This window comes from Carlito syrichta, unplaced genomic scaffold, assembly GCF_000164805.1.
Source record: "Carlito syrichta isolate Samal-C Ts95f unplaced genomic scaffold, Tarsius_syrichta-2.0.1 Scaffold316420, whole genome shotgun sequence".
NCBI classification, from domain to species: Eukaryota; Metazoa; Chordata; class Mammalia; order Primates; family Tarsiidae; genus Carlito; species Carlito syrichta.
Genome location: NW_007260516.1, coordinates 607,823 through 627,679, shown reverse-complemented (window position 1 = coordinate 627,679; position 19,857 = coordinate 607,823). Strand labels below are relative to the sequence as shown.

Below are 19,857 nucleotides of genomic sequence, written 5' to 3'. Positions count from 1 at the left end.
GCAGCCTCGACCTGCTGGGCTCCGGCGATCCTTCCGCCTCAGCCTTCCGAGTAGCTGGAATTATAGGCATGCGCTACCACGCCCGGCTGATTTTTTGATTTATTGTAGAGATGAGGTCTCGCTGCCCAGGCGAGTCTCGAACCTGCGGGCTCAGGCAATCCACTCACCTCAGCCTCCCAAAGGCGCGGGATTACAGGCTGAGCCACCGAGCCCGGCTCAATGTATAATTTCTTTTATTGTTTTTTGAGTCAGAGTCTTGCTCTGTCACCCAGGCTAGAGTGCAGTGGCACGCTCACGGCCACCACAGCCTTGACCTGTTGGACTCAGGCAATCCTTCCACCTCAGTCTCTTCCAAGTAGCTGGAACTACAGGCGCATGCCACCACGCCTGGCTAATTTTTATTTTACTTATTGTGGAGACGAAGTCTTGCCAAGTTGCCTAGGCTGGTCTCAAACCCTGGACTCAGGCAGTCCTCTCGCCTCCACCTCCCAAAGTGCTGGAATTACAGGCATGAGCTACCACACCTGGCCTCTTTTTTTTTTTAATTTCATAGCAGTGGAGTCTCACTATGCTGCCCAGGCTAGTCTTGAACTCCTGGGGATCTAGTGGTCTTCCCCCCTTGGCATAAGCTGCTGCACACAGCCTAAACCTACATTTTTTTTTTTTTTTTTTTTGAGTTAGAGTCTCACTCCATAACCCAGGCTGGAGTGCAGTGGCTTACTCACGCCACCCCAGTGTCGACCAGCTGGGCTCAGGCCATCTTTCTGCCTCACCCTTCCAAGTAGCCAGAACTACAGGCGCACACTACCACACCCAGCTAATTTTTTTATTTATTGTACAGATGAGGTCCTGCCATGCTGCCCACGAACCCATGGGCTCAGGCAATCCCCTCACCTCAGTCTCCTAAAGTGCTAGGATTACAGGCTTGAGCCACCACACCTGGCTGTACCTACATTTCTAACAGTAATGGAATGGATAAAGAATTATAAGACATCTACACAGTAAAACCATTTGCTAGAAATAATGAAGTAAGGAAATGTTTCTAGTGAAGTGTAAGATGCAAACCTATATATGTAATACACATTAAGGAGATAGATTAAATTTTCAAATGCTTACTGTGAGTGTTAGGATTAGAGATGATATTGGGGTTTTTTTTGTTTTTGTTTTTGTTTTTGGGGGTTTTTTTTTTAGTTGGAGTCTGACTCTGTCACCCAGACTGGAGTGCAGTGGCCGTTCTGCTGGGCTCCAGCAATCCTTCCGCCTCAGCCTTCCAAGTAGCCAGAATTACAGGCATGCGCTACCACACCCGGCTGATTTTTTTATTTATTGTAGAGATGAGGTCTCGCTGCCCAGGAGGGTCTCGAGCCCACGGGCTCAGGCAATTCACTCACCTCAGCCTCCCAAAGGCGTGAGATTACAGGCTGAGCTACCGAGCCTGGCTGATTTTGGGTTTTTAAATGCTTTTCATGTTATCTCAGCTTTCTGTTGTGATCTTACATTATATTTTATGGTCAAGAAAAAAATATATCTTTACCCCTTCTGTTATGGCCACCAAAAGATTATGAAAAAAGCTGGGCATTGCTCAGGATGCTGAAACGTGAGAATCATTTGAGCCCAGGAGTTCAAATTTAGCTTGGGCAACACAATGAGACCCTGTGTCTTATTTTTAACTTTTTTTTTTAGTCGAAATCTCACTCTGTCATTCAGGCTGGAGTGCAGTGCCATGCTCACAGCTACCACAGCCTTGACCTGCTGGGCTCAGGCAATCCTTCCGCCTCAGCCTTCTAAGTACCTGAAAATACAGGCATGTGTCACCACGCCCAGCTGATTTTTTAAAATTTATTGTAGAGACGAGGTCTCGCCATGTTGCCCAGGCTAGTCTCAAACCCATGGACTCAGGCAATCCTCTCACCTTGGCCCCCCAAAGTGCCGGGATTATAGGCGTGAGCCACCGTGCCCAGCCTAAATTCATTTTTAAAATTTCTTTCTCCTTTTATTTTTTTGAGTAGGAGTCTCACTTTGTTGCCTGGGCTCAGGCAGTGGCTCAAACAATCCTTCCACCTCAGAATCCCAAGCAGTTAGGAATACAGGTACACACCACCAAACCCAGCTAATTTTTTTGTTTTTTGTAGAGATGAGGTTTCACTATGTTGCCCAGACTGGTCTCAAACTCCTGGGCTCAAGAGTCCATCTGCTTGGCCTTTCAAACTGCTGAGATTACAGGTGTGAGCCACTGTATCTGGCCCACTCTTTTTTAAAATGTACAGTTTAGGCCAAGTGCAGGGACTCAAGCCTGTTATCCCAGCACTTAGGGAGGCCAAGGTGAGAGGATTGCCTGAGTCCAGGGGTTTGAGACCAGCCTGGGCAATCTGGTGAGACCTTATCTCTACAATAAATCACAAAATTAGCCAGGCGTAGTGGCATGCACCTATATTTCCAGCTACTTGGAAGGCTGAGGCAGAATGATTGCCTGAGCCCAGCAGGAAAAGGCTGCAGTATCTGTGACTGTGCCACTGTACTCCAGCCGGGTGACAGAGTGAGACTCTGACTCAAAAAAATAAAAAATGTACAGTTTGATGCATTTTGAAAAACCGGATAATCATGTAACCACTGCCACTATCAAGACAGGGAACATTTCCATCACCCCAGAAAGTTGCCTTGTGTCCCTAGGTCAGTTCTCGTCTGTCACCCCTAATGCCGGGCAATCACTATTCTGGTTTCTGTTACTGTAGTTCTCCCTTTTCCAGTGTCATGTGAATAGAATAATTTTATGCAGTATGCTGCATTTTGTCTCTGGCTTCCTTTACTTAGCATAATGCTTTTGAGATTTATTCATGTTATTGCATGTACCAGTGGGTTTTTTATTTGAGTTGGAGTCTCACTCAGTCACCCAGGCTGGAGTGCAGTGGCATGCTCACGGCCACCGCAGCCTCCACCCTGGGCTCAGGTGATCCTTCCGCTCAGCCTTCCAAGTAGCTGGAACTACAGGCATGTGCTACCATGCCCATCTTATTTTTTGATTTATTGTAGAGATTAGGTCTTACCAAGTTGCCCAGGCTGGTCTCGAACCCCTGAACTTAGGCAGTTCTCTTGCCTCGGCCTCCCAAAGTGCTGGGATTACAGACTTGAGCCACCATGCTCAGCTCTTTTTATTGTTAAGTAGTATTCCTTTGGAGGTATTACATTTTGTTTATCCATTCACTAGTTGATGGGCATTTGGGTTGTTTAAAAATTATTATGATTAAAGTTACTATAAACACTCTGGTACAAATCTTTGTGTACAAATTTTCATTTCTCTTGGGTAAATTTTCATTGAACTTGACCTAGCAATGGAATTGCCAGGTGACATATAGTGAGTGTATCTATAACTTTACTTATTCAACAAATGGGCAACTTGTTTTCAAAAGTGACTATACTGTTGCATTCCCACCACTTGCTAAGATGTCAAAACAGGTACTCATAATTGCAATTGTTGAGTGAAAACTGTTATAACTCTTTGGAAAACATTTTGGCAGTTTGATTCAAGTCAGTAAAAATGTTTTAAAATGTTTATTTTGACCAGGCATGGATTTCACCTGTAATCCCAGCACTTTAGGAGGCTGGGGCAGAGGGATTGCTTGAGGCCAGAAATTTGAAACCAGCCTGGGCAACAAAAATAAAAACATTAGCCAGGTGTGGTAGTGCACACCTATAGTCACAGCTACTTGGGAGGTTGGTGGAAGGATCACCTGAACCCAGGAAATCAAGGCTGTGGTGAGCTGTGATTGTTCCACTGCCTCATTTCTACAGAAAAGAGTGAGACTCCAACTCAAAAAAACAAAAAGTTTATTCTCTTTGACCTTGAAGAAACATCTTTGTAAGGGAAAATCTGAAATATGTCAACAGATATTTGCCAAAGTACCATTGTAATAGAAGGTTGTGAAAAATATATACCACAATTGTTGTCTTTGGTAAGATTTATGCTTAACTGTACATTCAGCAGTAAGCTGGGCACTATGGTGGATTCAGAAGAAATTTAAGACATGTTTCTTGACTTAGGTGACTTGTAATTGAGTTAGAAAACAGTGCTGATTACATGAAGAATTATCAGTGAGCAATGCAACACTGCATTAAAGAAGTTTTGAAGTATGCTATATTAAGAAGAATGAGCAGTAGGGCTGGAGACTAGGATGGATTTTAGCAAGGTTTTGAAACTTTCAGCAAGACTCCTAAAGTGTGAGTTGGAGAGTTGGAGCTTTCTTGGTAGAATACAGCATGAGTAGAGGTAAAAATGGTCTGAGTATATAAATCATGGATTGTATGTGTATAGAGACAATAAAACCATGTTATTGGAGGCTCTTAAAATAATGGGTCAGGAACAATAAGCTTTAAAAGCTGGAAAAACTTTGCTGTGAGGCTTTGAGATGGTCTGGCACACAGGAGGTACTCAGTAAATGTTAGTTGACATCATTTTACTAGTACAAATACAACTAGCAAAATTTAAGGTTGACAGAGTAGTTTGATAAAGAATCATTTTTACCTTTTGAAAAGAACACTAACAGTCTATAACCGTACCACCCTGGATGCACCCAATCTCGTCTGAAAAGAACATCAACATATTTAAATTATTTTTATGGCCGGTTTTTCCAAGTGGTTTATGTAAGATAAAGAGGAGAGAGGAAGAAAAACTTTTTTACCCTAAGCATGATCCACAGAATGATGAACCTTCAGGGAGCAGACTCTTTGTCTTATTTGTTACTTTTATCTCCCATGACTAGTGCATTGTATGAGTAGTGGGGAATACACAGCTGGTCGTAGGATTTATAATGAACCCAGTGAAAGGTAAAGAGAAAATTGCTAAATTAGTCTGGGGTATACCTGTAGTAAGTGATAATGTTGCCTGGATGAGGGTGATGGATTGAAAGATTGGAAAATTCTATTTTGAATGAGACATTAGATCCTGAATATATGGAATGATAGAATAGTAAGGGAAGGAATGCAATAAAAACAGCTGTAATAGCTATTATTTATTTAGTGTCTTATTTATGACAGGTGTATTGCATATTATCCCACATTAAAGTCATGTTACAAATGAAGCAGTTAGTGACTTTCCCATAGACACATGTGTTAGTAGCTGTTATGGCTGGTATATTAACTCTACTTAAATAGCCAGCTCTGTCTCAACAGTGTTTCGGCAAAAAAGAGAAGAAGCAATCCAGTACAAGTGTCACCTCCTCCTTCCAGGATAACTTCTCATAACATTAATCCATCCCTGTACTCTTCTACCCAGGCTAACTTGAGGCCCCTTCTGTGTTTCACATGATAACCAGTTTGTCACTGCAGTTTTACATTTACTTATAGCATAATGATTGCAAAACACCTTTGGAATTTGTGGACTTTGCATTTTCTGATTCAGATACTCCTTCAGAAATTTAAGTTAGAAGTTGGCTGGGTATAGTGGCTCAAGCCTGTAATCCCAACTGGGAGGCCAAGGCAGGAGGATTTCTTGAAGCAGGGTTAAAGACCAGTCAGGGCACATTGTGAGAGACCTGGTTTCTACAAAAAAAAAAAAAAAAAAAGAAGGAAAGAAAAGAAAAACAAAAAGTAAAAGTTATGGTGAAAGATGATGTGGAGAATCACAGTACAAGACCAAGTATGCCAAAAAGACTCCCTCTCTGAGTGTAGGCCCAGTTCTCAATGTCAGTTACTGTGCCAGAGTTTCAGAGGTCTGGATAAGTGTCCTCAGCAAATGTAAAGGTTCTTTACATCTTTTTACGTTTGTCTCATCCACTATCTAACTTATCATCCAACTTTGAATTCAGTCTAACACAGCTACTAGTGCATATTTGTACTTAAGTAATTCACGCATAGTATCTCTGAACCATAGGTCCTCTGCTGTACCACTTCGAAAATTTGGCAAACGAACTTTCCATAGAATTGAGCTATGAGGATATAAAAAACGTTGTTCTGCAGTATGGATTCAAGGTAGAGGTAAGGATAGAATGGAATATTGCCAAAGTTAACTTCCAAAGCACTTAAACAGAAATGGTGATATTATGGCAGTTAATATCTTAACTTCTGTGTTTTCTCATTCATAAAGTGAAGGTAATACAGGTTGAGTATCCCTTATTCAAAATGCTTGGATCCAGAAATGTTTTGGATTTTGTATTTTTTCCAGTTTTGGAATATTTGCACATACATAATGAGTTATCTTGGGGATGTGACCAAAGTCTAAACATGAAATTCATTTGTGTTTCATATATACATCTCATACACAAAGCCTGAAGGCAATTCTGTACAATGTTTTTAATAATTTTGTGTACCTGTCACATGTCAGGTGTGGAATTTTATATTTGTGGCACCTAACCATCACTCAAGAAGTTTTGGATTTTGGAACAGTTCAGATTTTCACATTAGGAATGCTCAACCTGTACTCCTAGGCTTTCAGAATTATAAGGATTTGGGTTAATGTGTACATAAAAGGAAAACTAATCTGGTGAAACAGCTTTTCAATAAGTGGCAGCTGATTATTATTATAACATTGGACTTGTAGGCACTCACTGATAGATACCAAGTAGAGTAGGTTCTGGAAGAAGCAAAAGGGGATTGGGACCCAGTGTGGTGGCTCATGCCTGTAATCCCAACACTTTGGGAGGAGGAGGTAAGAGAACTGCCTGAGGCCAGCCTAGGCAACTTGGTGAGACCTTGTCTCTACAATAAACCAAAAACATTAGCTGGGTGTGGTCATGTGCTTGTACTTCCAGCTACTTGGAAGGCAGAGGCAGATAGATCACCTGAGCCCAATAGGTGGAGGCTGTGATAGCCGTGAGTGTACTGCTGCGCTCCAGGCAGAGTGACAGAGTGAAACTCTGACTCAAAAAATAAATAAGGGGATTGGGGGGGGAGCAGGTGTAAGAGGGATATTGTTCACTATATGTCCTTTTGTACTTGATTTTTAAAAAATCATGTGATTCTAAGGTTTTGTGATATCTTGGCTATTGTGTTTTAGTTCTTTTATTTAGAAGCATTCCATTTTAAAAATGAACATCAGTTTTGTTCTTAAGAATAAAGAGAGGCAATATATTATAGTAGCTTAGAGTTCAGAGCCCTAGAATTAGACTGCCTGAGTTTGAATCTCAGTTCTACCACTTGTTAGTGTGACCTTCAGCAACTTACATAACCTGTTCTTTGTAAGTGGGATCACTGATGTTACCTGTCCTATGGGGATGGTTGTACATAATAAACGAAAATGCTTAAAGTAGTGCCTGCCGCTTACATGTGCTCAGTATGTTAGTGGCGCTCTCATCATTACCATCATCGTCGTCATCATCATCACTATGATTATTGTTTGCATTGCAGGTGGAAAAAGAATCTGTCTTGTCAACATATACTGTGAATGATCTCTCTATGATGAAATACTACTATGAATGTGTCTTGTTTGTGGTCCGTAAGCCACAATAATGGTCTCAAGTGATATCACATGGAAAAAAGTTTAATAAGAGCAAATGCTGAAATAAACAACTCAAAATCAACTATCAGTGATGACAGGACACAACCTCAAATCAGTGGTGCCTTCTTATTCCTAACAAAATTGAGAAATAGTGTCTATTTTCTTAATATGTCTGTTACTTTTTTCAGCAATATACTATGCCATGCAGATTTGTACTACACAAGTAAAACTGGAAGAAGTGTATTCAAGTATACTTTTTCCTTGAAGCCCAGAATTGTCTTTCAGTAGGAAACAAAGTCTAATCTCCAGTGTCTTCATGAAGCTATCTGTTGCAAGTCTGCCATATTAATAATGACTAATAGTATTGAAGTCCATAATAATCTTCCTTTTTTGTTTTGTATTCATTGCACATGTTAATTTGAGAAGAGTCTAAGGATCCTCTGTCATATGCAACATCTGGAATTGGGACTTTCGTTCATTTTCGACCTAACCAATGTGTTAAGTGTGTGTGTGTGTGTGTGTGTGTGTGTGTTTTGTGTGTGTATTTTTTGTTTTTGTTTTAAGAGACAGGGTCTCTCTGTTGCCCAGGCTAGAGTGCAGTGGTGTGATCATAGCTCACTGCAGCTTCCAGCTTCTGGGTCAAGGGATTCTGCTGCCTTAGCCTCCCAAGTAGCTAGGACCACAGGCGCTAGAGACAGGGTCTGTTATGTTGCCCAGGCTGGACTCAAAACTCCTGGCCTCAAGCAATCCTCTGACTTTGGCCTCCCAAAGTGCTGGGATTATAGACAGCCTATGTCTATTTTATCATTCAAATTATTTGATTTTATTTTTTCCAATTCAGCTGGCCTTAGAGAAGCATCAAACATATCATTCTTATGAAATGTTAAAATTAATAGCATCACAGGCCAGAAGAATGCATTCAAATAACTGAGAAATTTAACAAGCCTTTTGGCCACACTAAATTAAACACTTTATAAAAGCATACTCATCACGGATCACTTTGAAATGTATGCAATCTCAACATTCAAAGTGAGCCACAAAAGCCTTTGTTAAAGATAGTGGTGGGAAACTGGGATAAGAGTAACATTTATCCATTTGAAATGTAAGATTTCAAACTCCAAATGAATACAGTTTGTCAGTGTGATGTTTACAGTAATGTCTTATATTTAGAGTATGAAATAATGGGTTATGAAAGCAAGCACTTTTTTCATTAGAACAATTATATACTAGTAAAACTGTCATAATGGTATTAATGTGGGAAATTTTGAATATGAAATTCAGGGATAAATTACTGCCCATGGTCTGTGTCTTCAATATTGTAAGCAGCAGCCATTAATGTAATTTCAGATTAATACAAATTTTGTTCCCTGACAGATGGATTTTAAACAGTATATGCTGCTTTAAATTTCTACCTCTAGCAGATCTTTATTGGAGGGAGTTTTCCTTTGTATTTTTTTATGGATATTATCTGTTTCCAGTAGCTTGGAAAGTATAGATGACTAATGTTTTAACCTTTTCTTGGAGAAAAGGAAGAATATTTTCACAGATTATTGTGATTTCTTTAAATGACCTCTGTGGCAATTTGGATTAGATGGATTTAATCTCAATAATGTACTGGTAGCATAAATCTCATGTTTTAATAGGAAAACTTACTTGTAAATCCTTCGACTTTTGTTGTCACTTAGGTTGGGGGAGTCTACTCAATTTGGCTTCTCACTAATTGGGTGGGAACCTATTCTGCATACAGTGTTGAAACCTTTGTGACTTTTACTCTCCCTATGCAGTAGAGGTTCCATATCAGTTTGACTTGTCAAATTAGGGAAATCTGTGACCTGTGTTTTTTTTTTTTAACTTTCTCTTTTTTGTGTTCCTTAATACCTGACAGATATTCATTTGGTGGGGATTCTCATTAGCTACACTGAATGAACTTGAAATTAATTGAAAGGGGGAAAAGTACTCAAGATTTTTGGTTTTTTTTTTTTTTTTAGGAAAAAAATAAGGCACATAAATATTTTTTAAAAATTCTATGAATAGAAAGGAATGCATGCTGTTTTTGAGTGATTTAGAAATGCTTTTTATTCAGTGACTAGTATTCACTTTTTTTACAACTTATATCAAAACAAATGATGTTTGTTTTTCTCACAGGCAAAAACATAACAGGTAGACACTGGTGGGTTGGCTTTATTACTTAAAATATTTTTTGCTGTTAGGTTTATTCTTTAATACTTATATTTCTAAATTATAGCATGTATTTTAGCCAATTCTGAAATCAGTTATTTCATTTGTTTTTAATTTCTCCTTCATATCATGAATATTTTTTAAATGCTCTATACAAATTTGCATTACTTTTTTTCTTATAGCTTTTGCAGTTAATATATTCTAAACTTGAAAATGTGGTGTCAATCAGTAATAGAAGTATCACTGGAGAATTTATTTAATTTTGTATTTTTTGATTTTAGTCCTAGCTAATAAAGTGTGTAAGCCTTAAAGTTTTAATTTTTTTCCTTAAATTAGTTGTGTACACAAATGTTTTCATCCATTTTCATGAAGTAGGAGAAGATAAGGTCATTCTGCTTGCCTTTTTTTCCCTTTTATTTCCATATTCTGAAGCAGTGCAGATTTAGGGTATTTAATCATGTGAGCTAGATGGGATATGTAAAATATAAAAAGTTGTATAAATCACAGTATAAAATTATGAAGTTTGGTAACTGTAAAATGTACTGTATTTATATGTAATTCTCATTCTAAAAGTTGCCACAAAGGCTGAATTGGAAGCTTCATGTCTGCATGAAATTTCCTATATTTTTAATGTATATGATGAACTTAATTTTTCCTGAATATTAAAGTCTGCCAATTGCTACAAAACAATATTTGCTTGGTTGTTTCCATCTAAGTTAGTATAACCATAGATAGATGTGGGAACTTAAATAATTGAGCACATATACTTTTGAACTCTTGGATTAGGCTATTTTTGTATGCTTCTAGAGAGTCATTAACATGAGTACTTAGCCTTTGAGTATGCCAGGCCTTATACTAATTATTTTCACTTTGTTTCATTCAAGTTCATTGTAATAAAGTTGAAATCCACCAACGAAAAAGGTTAATCTTGATCTTTAGCTTTGTTAAATAATAGAAAAAGAACTATAAAGGAAACCAGTAGAAGAGGGTCCCAAAACCAATTATTTAGATGAGTACTTACTTAGATCTTCTGGAGGTTTTTTGTTTGTTGTCCCAGGCAGTCCACTCTAAGATTGTTTTCTCATTTGCAAGATAGGATTAATGCCACCTATTTCAAAGGGTTTTTTATTAAGTCATGAGTTTTTTTTATATATTTGTAAGTGTGTGAAAGCACATGGTAGACAATTACCATGAATGTAATTTCAATCTGTGTTGACTGCTGTATAGTGATAGAAAAAGATGAAGATTGGTAAGAGGATATTAATTTTAATAATATTATGGTGACCCTTTGAAAAATGTTTAATGAATCCTGAGGAAAAAAGTAAAAAATGGTAGGTATAGATACAGACTCCAAAACTTTGTTGGGAATTAATAATGAAATATAATACTAGATAATGGGAGAAGGCATAAATAAAACTTAATGGAATGTTTCCCCCCACTTTTATGAACATGCTAGTTCATGCCTCTTACATATGTTTGATTCCTTCTCTGTGATAGCTATTTAGAAGCAGGATCATTCAGTCAAGGTATATATTCATTTTCTTTCTTTTTTTTTGAGTTGGAGTCTCACTTCGTCGCCCAGACTGGAGTGCAGTGGCACACTCCCAGCCACCACAGCCTCGACCTGCTGGGCTCCGGCGATCCTTCCACCTCAGCCTTCCAAGTAGCTGGAACTACAGGCGCACTACCACGCCCGGCTAATTTTTTATTTATTGTAGAGATGAGGTCTTGCCAAGTTTCCCGGACGGGTCTCGAACCCGCGGGCTCAGGCAATCCACTCACCTTAGCCACCAAGCCCGGCCTATATTCATTTTCATTTCTGCTGCCTTTCAAAAAGACTGCACCAATTTAAACTACCAGAAACAGTGTTTAAGAATAACTTTGCACCTATTGCTTGGCCAGTACTGGATATTCCTGAGGTTTTCATTTTTGTCAGTATAGGCATACCTCATTATATTGTGCTTTGCATTACTGCACTTCCCAGATACTGCGTTTTTACAAATTGAAGGTTTGTGGCAGTCCTCAGTTTTTCAACAGCATATGCTTACTTCATGTCTCTGTCAACATTTTTTAGCAATAAAGTATTTTTTAAAGTATGCACATTCTTTTAGACAAAATGCTATTGCACACTTAATAGACTGTAGTATAAACATAATTTTTATATGCACTAGGAAACCAAAAACTTTCTGTTGTTCACTTTATTGCTATTGTCTGGAACTGAACCAACAGTCTAAAGGTATGTGTATAAGAAAAAAAATGGTATCTAGTTTTAATATTCATTTAATTATTAAGGAAGTTAAACAGTTTCCATGAGTTTAATGGCCAAAGAGAGGTATCTTTAATCTGCCAGGCTATAGGATTTCATCTAGCAGATCTATCGGCCTTTGGCAATAGCCTAGCCCTAAAGTTAGTAAAAATGTAGTGAGGTTCATTAAGGGTAATACTGCCAGATCCATGGGGGCTGCCTTGAGTTCTCAACCACATCTGCTTCTGGTTTACATTGCAGCATGAAACTGAACAGCAGCAGCTCACTGAACCCCCCTGTTTCATCTTAATCAGTGAAGCAGGCTCAGGAGTTTAGGGGAAACTGCCCCATTGAATCTGTGGCTTAGGCAATGGAGCTGGCCTTACAGCTTACCACAGAAAGATGGCCGTCACTTTTTCAAATAGCACCAAAAAGCTGCTAGGGCTATTCCAGCTATATTCTTGAATATACTATTTCCGTTCCACTAGAAAGGCTTGTTAAATTATTTTCACCTTGTTAGTCATTAAGTCCAAGTTGACCCACCCCAAAATGGGGATGTCAGACCAGAGTCACAATGCCTCCATGAGTTACACATTAAGTTTCAACAAAAGCTTTTGTAAAAGCATATAAAGGTATACTTGGTGGCTGGGACAGGCAGTTATATTGTTAGTTAGGCCACGGCCTCTCTGAGTACTCAGGCAGCCTTTAAGTCTTTGAAGCTGTGGTTTCTCTTTCTCTTTCTGGAATTCTATATTATTTCTGCTGGACCACCCAGAAGCGGAACAGTACATGCTGTACTCCTTGAAAGTGAGACTTATAAGACAGAGAAGTGCAGGCATAAAATAATATACATCAGTTCTATTATGCATACACTGAATTAGTCCAAAAAGCTCTGGTGACAGTGCCCAGCTGCTAGTCAAAAACTTGTGTGAATTTTCAGACCTGAACACAGGTAATTACAAAGGCTTTGCCCAGCAGGCCTCAAAAGAAAAAGCTGCCCTGCCATACCAGACTTGGGTCACAGCCAATGCACAGTCTTTAATGGGAATTAAGTCAAGAACTCAGGCCCTACTACCAGTCATGCTCTTAAGCATATTCTGCATTTCAAGCCCAGGTACCCCTTGCTGAGACAGAGTCTTGCTGGTGTTAGAGTTGTGGGGAGACTTGAAGAAACTTCTCCATTCTGACTTTGTACTTTTTCAACTCCTAGCCTAGTATCCACAAAACTGCAGGAAACTTTTCAGAGCTCCCTCAGCAGTGAGAAGACCACCTGACCCTATACCCTACATTCCAGGCTGGGGGTGGGAACGACAGGGAAGTCGGTGCTTTCTCTGGAATAGCCTCTTGATAGTAAGTACTTAAAGCTTTAACTGATACTTTCGTTTTGGCTTCTTGGCTTTTTTGTTGTTTTTTTGAATCAGGGTCTCATACTGTTGCCTAGGCTGGATCACAGCTCACTGCAGCCTCAACCTCCTGGGCTCAGGCAATTTTTCCACCTCAGCCTCCTGAGTAGCTGGGACTACTGACTCACACCACCACGCCTGGGCCGTTAGTGTTTAAATTTTTTGTAGAGATGAGGTCTCACTATGTTGCCTATAGGCTGGTCTCAAAACTCCTGGGCTCAAGCGATCATCTCGCCTTGACTGTCCAAAGCGCTGGAATTACAAGCGTGTAAGCCACTGCACCCAGGTGGCTCATTGCTTTAATTGGCAGTTCTAACACCTGCCAACTCAGCTCTCTCTGGCCCCTAACAATTTAAGTTTCCCTTCCCTACTAAGCCCTGTCAGTTGAATTAAGGTGTCTTATTTCCTGTAGGAACACAGACCAAGAAGTTTAATATGTGCATCAGGTGATACAACATAGATGTCAAAAGACCAAGTTATCCCCCGGCTGGGCATGCTGGGTAGCAGAGCAGGTGGGGAAGAAATGTGATTGCTAGTGTACTTGTCCACTGACCTATGTCTCTAGGTTCAATGCCTGAGCACTGCTGCTACTTTCCCAGTCAGCCTCCAGCATTCAATGTGTGTTCACCTTCCAGGAGCCTTTGCTTTCAGTGCTGACCATAATCTTGAAAGCCATAATCCTGAATGTTGAAATTCTGAAATAGCAAAATCCCTTGCATCTAAAATTTCAAAAGATTAAAATCCTGAATGCTGAAACCCTGCCAGCCAAATCAGGAGAAGGGATTCGTTTAATTTAGTGTGTTTTCCATTGTATGCAGTATACTTGCATCGTGATAGGTGGAATTATAACCTTGTTATTGTCTTTATTTGGAAATTAAGTATGGATTAAGGAGATGCATTTGGGTGTCAAGTTGACAAGAGGTAGACTTGTGGACTTAAGTGTCAACTTGACTGGATTAAGGAATACCTAGAAACTTTGTAAAGCATTATTTGGGTATATCTGTGAGAATGTTTCCAGAGATGAATGTGTGTGTGAATCTGAGTGGACTAGGTGAGGAAGATCTGCTCTCCAGGTTGGCAGGCACTATCCAATGGGCCAGGGCCTGCAGAGAACAAATAGAGGGTAAATTGGTCTCTTTGAAAGCTGGGACATATTTCCTTTTGCTACCTTGGACATCATACATTTGACTAAACAAGTGCAAATGACCACTGTTATAAAGCTGGGTGTATACAACTACAGTAATACACATTTATACATTTCACCTTTTTTTTGAGTTGGGGTCTCACTCTGTCACTCAGGCTGGAGTGCAGTGGCACCATCATGGTTCACCACAGCCTAGACCTCCTAGGCTCAGGTGATCCTTCTGCTTCAGCCTACCAAGTAGCTGGGACTATAGGTGGGCGCCACCATACCTGGTTGACTTTTTTAAAAGAATTTTTTGTAGAGATAAGGTCTTACTATGTTGCCTAGGCTGGTCTCAAAGTCCTGGGCCCAAGCAGCCCTCCCATCCGGCCTCCCAAAGTGCTAGGATTACAGGCAATGAGCACCATGTCCAGCCACATTTTGCTTTTTTGACATATTTACTTATGAATATAGTTCATTTGCTAACAATTATTATATGCATCCATGCAACATCCATGTTAGTATGCCTGAATATCTATGGTTGCAAAAATAAGTATGTTATTGCCTATTTTATTATGTGAAAGCCTATGAAGTGTTCTGTTGCTCAAATAAATCCTCTTTTTAAAATATAAATAAATGTCTTTTAAAGAATTTTAAAATTATTTCTTCTGCAATTATGTTTTCAGGATTCTGAAATTTTGAAATTATGATTTTCAGGGTTTTAGACTTTCAAGATTTCAACTTTTGGGATGATGGCCCAAATCCCCTTGCTGTCCATATACATGCTACTGTGCTCTGCCCTGCAGTCTTCCAACCTTGGTCACTCTGGCACCCAGAGCCTATCCTTATTACAAGCCAAGTTGGGCTGAGACAGGAGTCAGGTGTTTGACTTTATACTATTAAGCAAGGCTTTTCCTTCACACATTTTTAAGTGGCCACTCACAGTCAATTCAACCAAATGAATTTTTGTTTTCAGGTCACCCAAAGTTCTGTATTGAATAGCAAAGTCTTCATTGCTGACAATATTAATTGCAGCTTTGGGAACTCCTCGACTCAGGAGCCACAGTCATACTGCCATGATAACATCCCTTCCTCTTTCTGCCCAGAAAAGAGTGAGCAACAATTAAGGTACTCTTTGGCTGATTCGTTTCAATCCTACCTCTAGCTGCTCAGCATCATTAACAGGGTGAAGTAAGGACTCATTACAGTACTTACCTGGCTTATGTACCAGTTAGGCAAGAGTGTTCATTACCAGATCCTGGGAGTATTATTTTCTTTAACTGACCTGCAGAGCCTTGTCCTTCCTAATCCAGAAAGCCATATCTATTAGCATCCTGTCTTTGTCAACAAAATTGTTGAGTGTGGTGCTGGGAAGGATGACTCACACCTGTAATTGCAGCACTTTGGGAGGCCGAGGCAGGATAACTGCTTGAGCCCAAGAGTTTGAGACCAGCTTAGGCAATAGTGAGACCCTGTCTTTAAAAAAATTAGCCAGGCATGGTGCTGCATGCCGGTAGTTCTAGCTACTCAGGAGGCTGAAGTGGAAGGATCACTTGAGCCTGGGAAATTGAGGCTGTGATGATCATGCCATTGTGCTCCAGCCTGGGCAACAGAGTGAGACCCAGCCTCAAAAAAAAAAAAAAAAAAATTCAGACTGAGGCTTGATTTTACCCTATTTAACAAGCTAACAAGTTATAGTCTGTAGGTTTCCTAGATGCTGGTATAAGATATGAAGTTACACAAATAGTACAGAGTTCTGTGTATTCTCACCCAACTTCCTCCAAAGATAACATTTTAATTTTTTGAGTCAGGGTCTTAGTCTGTTTCCCAGGAAGGAGTGCAGTGGCACAAGCACAGCTCACTGCAGCCTTGACTTCCTGTGCTTAGATGATCCTTCCACCTCAGCCTCCTGAATAGCTGGAAATACAGGCGCACACCACCACACCCGGCTAACTTTTTTGTTGTTGAGATGAGGTTTCACTTTGTTGCCTAGGCTATTCACGAACTCCTGGGCTCAAGCAATCCTTCCACCTTGGCCCCCCAAAGTACTGTGATTACAGACAAGAGCTACCACGCCCAGCCTAAAGACATTTTAAATAATCATGCCATTGTTGAATCTGGAAATTGACATTGGTACAATACTGTTACTAAATTATTGATCTTATTTGAATCTTACCAGCATTTGCATGCACTATTTTTTTCTCTATTCCTTCACTTTTAACCTACTTTTAGTTCATAACAATTTATAATTTTCTTAATATTTAAAGTGGGTTTCTTAGTGACAGCACATACCTGGGTCTTGCTTTAAAATTTTTTAAAAATAATATCTGTATATATTTATATAAGGGTACATGTGATATGTTGTTACATGCATAAAAAGCATAATGATTCATTATGGGTACTTGGGGTATCCATCACTTCGAGTATTTATCATTTGTATGTATTTGGAACATTTCAAATCCTTTCTTCTAGTTATTTTGAAACAGTACATTGTTAACTATAGTAGCCCTATACTACTATCAAACATTAGAACTTATTTCGTCTAACTGTATGTTTGTACCCATTAACCAACCTCTTCACTTCCACTCCTACCCATATACCCTTCCCATCCTCTGATAGCTATCATTCTACTCTCTGTCTCCATGAGATTAACCTTTTATTTTAGCTCCTATATGAGTGATGATATCTGGTATTTGTCTTTCTGTGCCTGACTTATTTCACTTAACATAATGACCTCTAGTTCCATTTGTGTTGCTGCAAAATGATATTATTTCATTATTTTATGGCAAAATAGTATTCCATTGTGTATGTATGTGTGCATAATTTTCTTTATCCATTTATCCATTGATAGACACTTAGGTTGATTCCATATCTTTACAATAGTGAATAGTGCTGTAATAAACATAGGAGTGCAGGTATCCCTTTGATATACTGATTTCCTTTGGATAAATGCACAGTAGAAGTGCTGTATGGTATAGTTCTATTTTTTTTTTTTTAGAAACTTCCATGCTGTATTCCATAGTGCCTGAACTACTTTACATTCTCACCCACAGTTTATTAGCTCCCTTTTCTCTGCATCCTTGCCAGCATGTTACTTTTTTCTTGTTTGTAATGGCCATTTTAACCCAAGTACAATAATAACTCATTGTGGTTTTGATTTTTATTTCCCTGATTAGTGATGTCGGGCATTTTTTCATATCCCTGTTGGTCATTCATATGTCTTCTTTTAAGAAATGTCTATTCAGGCCAGGCATAATCCCAGCACTTTGGGAGGTGGAGGCGAAAGGACAGGGGCTTGAGACCAGCCTGGACAACTTGGTGAGACCTTGTCTCTACAATAAATAGGAAAATTAGCCGGGTGTGGTGGTGTGCAGCTCAAGATGCGTTAAAGACTTAAATATAGTACCCAAATTAAAACTACTAGAAGAAAACACAGGGGAAATACTTCAGGGTATCAATCTAGGCAAAGATTTTATGGTTAAGACCTCAAAGCACAGGCAACAACAACAAAAAATTAGATGAGTGATACTATATTAAACTAAAAAGCTTTTGCACAGCAAAGGAAAACAACAGATTAATGAGCTAACCTGTTAAATGGAAGAAAATACTTGCAAACTATTCATCTGAGTTGGAGTCTCACTCTGTCACCTAGGCTAAAGTGCAGCGGCACGCTCACAGACACCACAGCCTCAACCTGCTGGGCTCAGGCAGTCCTTCTACCTCAGCCTTCCAAGTAGCTGGAACTACAGGGCAGATGCCACCACACCTGGCTAATTTTTAAAATTTACTGTAGAGATGAGGTCTTGTCACATTGCCCCGGCTGGTCTTGAGCCCCTAGGCTCAGGCAATCATCTCACTTCCACCTCCAAAGTGTTGGAATAACAGGCATGAGTCACTGAGCCTGGCTTAAATTGATTTTTGTATATGTACAAATAGGTGTCTAGTTTTATTCTTCTGCATATGGTTACCCAATTTTCCCAGCATGACTTATTGAAAGTGTCCTTTACCCAGTGTACAAGAGGGGAACAACAACAAAAAACTGGAATCATTTTTCGGAGCACAGACCCTTTGTAGTACAGGCTTTCCCTACTAGGTAAGTGTTCTAGGAACCAACTGGTATCAGTGTACCAGCTAACATTGTTGTGAGAGGCTGTACTTGGCTTCAGTGAAATTTTTTGGAGATTCTTTCACAGTGCCTTTGCCCATTTCATGATGGGGGATTTACACAAACACCCTGCCCACACCATGCTGAGTGTTCAGCTGCTTTTGACCCAAAACGGCATGACCCCTGTGCCCCACCCTCCGTGTTTACCCGATCTTACTCCGAGTGAGGTTGTTTTTCTTGTTTGTTTCCCCAGATGAAAAAAGTCCTCAAAGGGAAATGTTTTGCTGATGTGGAAGAGGTGAAACAAAAAACGGCAGAAGCACTAAAAGGCATCAAAATTGGAGAGTTCAAAAACTTTTGAGCAGTGGAAAAAGTGTCTTGATAGGTGTATTACATAGAGTACTTTGAAGGTGACTTAAGTTTAACATGTAAGAACACAAAATTTTGCATAAATAAATTCTGAGTTTTTTTGGATGCCACCTTGTATGTTCTTGGCACCTTTATGAAAAAATCAGTTGGCTGTAAATACATGGAAACTTTTTATGTTCACTGTTCTGTTCCAGTGGTCTCTGTGACTGTTTTCATACCAATACCATGCTGTTTTGGTTACTATAGCCTTGTAATGTAGCAGGTAGTATGATGCCTATAGCTTTGTTCTTTTTGCTCAGGATTCCTTTCACTTTTTATGTTTCTTTTGGAGGGAGGATTCCATGTGAATTTTAGGATTGTTTGACCTATTTCTGTGAAAAATGACATTGGCATTTCCATAGGGATTACATTTGGGCAGTATGGTCATTTTAATTTGAATTCTTCTGATGAATGACCACGGAATGTCTTTCCATTTCTTTGTGTCTCCTCAATTCCTTTCATCAGTGTTTTGCAGTTTTCCTTGTAGAGGTCTTTCATCTTTTTGGTTAAATGTATTCCTAGGTATTTTAACTTTTTTCTAACTATTGCAAATGGGATTGCCTTCTTGATTTTGTTCTTAACTGGTTCATTATTGGTGTATATAAACCCTACTCATTTTTGTATGCTGATTTCATATCCTGCAACTTTACTGAATTTATCAAATCTAAGAATTTTTTTATGGAGTCTTTACAATTTCCTAAATGAGAGCTTATCAACTGCAAAGAGGTACTATTTGATTCCCATTTTCCAATATAGATACCTTTCATTTCTTTCTCTTGCCTGATTACCTGATTTCTGGATTGAAATTCCAGTACTGTGTTGAATGGGAGTGGTGAAAGTGGGCATCCTTGTCTTGTTCCATTTCTCAGAGGAAAGGCTTTCAGCTTTTCCCCATTCGATATGTTAGTGGTGAATCTGCCTTATGTGTCCTTTATTATGTTGAGGTATGTTCATTCTATGTCTAGT

The 19,857-nt window shown here is 39.3% G+C and overlaps 1 protein-coding gene across 1 annotated transcript in view; it reads left to right on the top strand.

Moving 5' to 3' along the window:
* CARNMT1 (carnosine N-methyltransferase 1) overlaps positions 1-19,857 on the top strand; it is a 72,286-nt gene that overhangs the window by 42,255 nt on the left and 10,174 nt on the right. The window contains exons 7-8 of the mRNA XM_021707174.1: positions 5,867-5,970; positions 15,355-15,506. Of these exons, the coding sequence (XP_021562849.1) occupies positions 5,867-5,970; positions 15,355-15,506 (256 nt within the window). The remainder of the gene's footprint in view (positions 1-5,866; positions 5,971-15,354; positions 15,507-19,857) is intronic.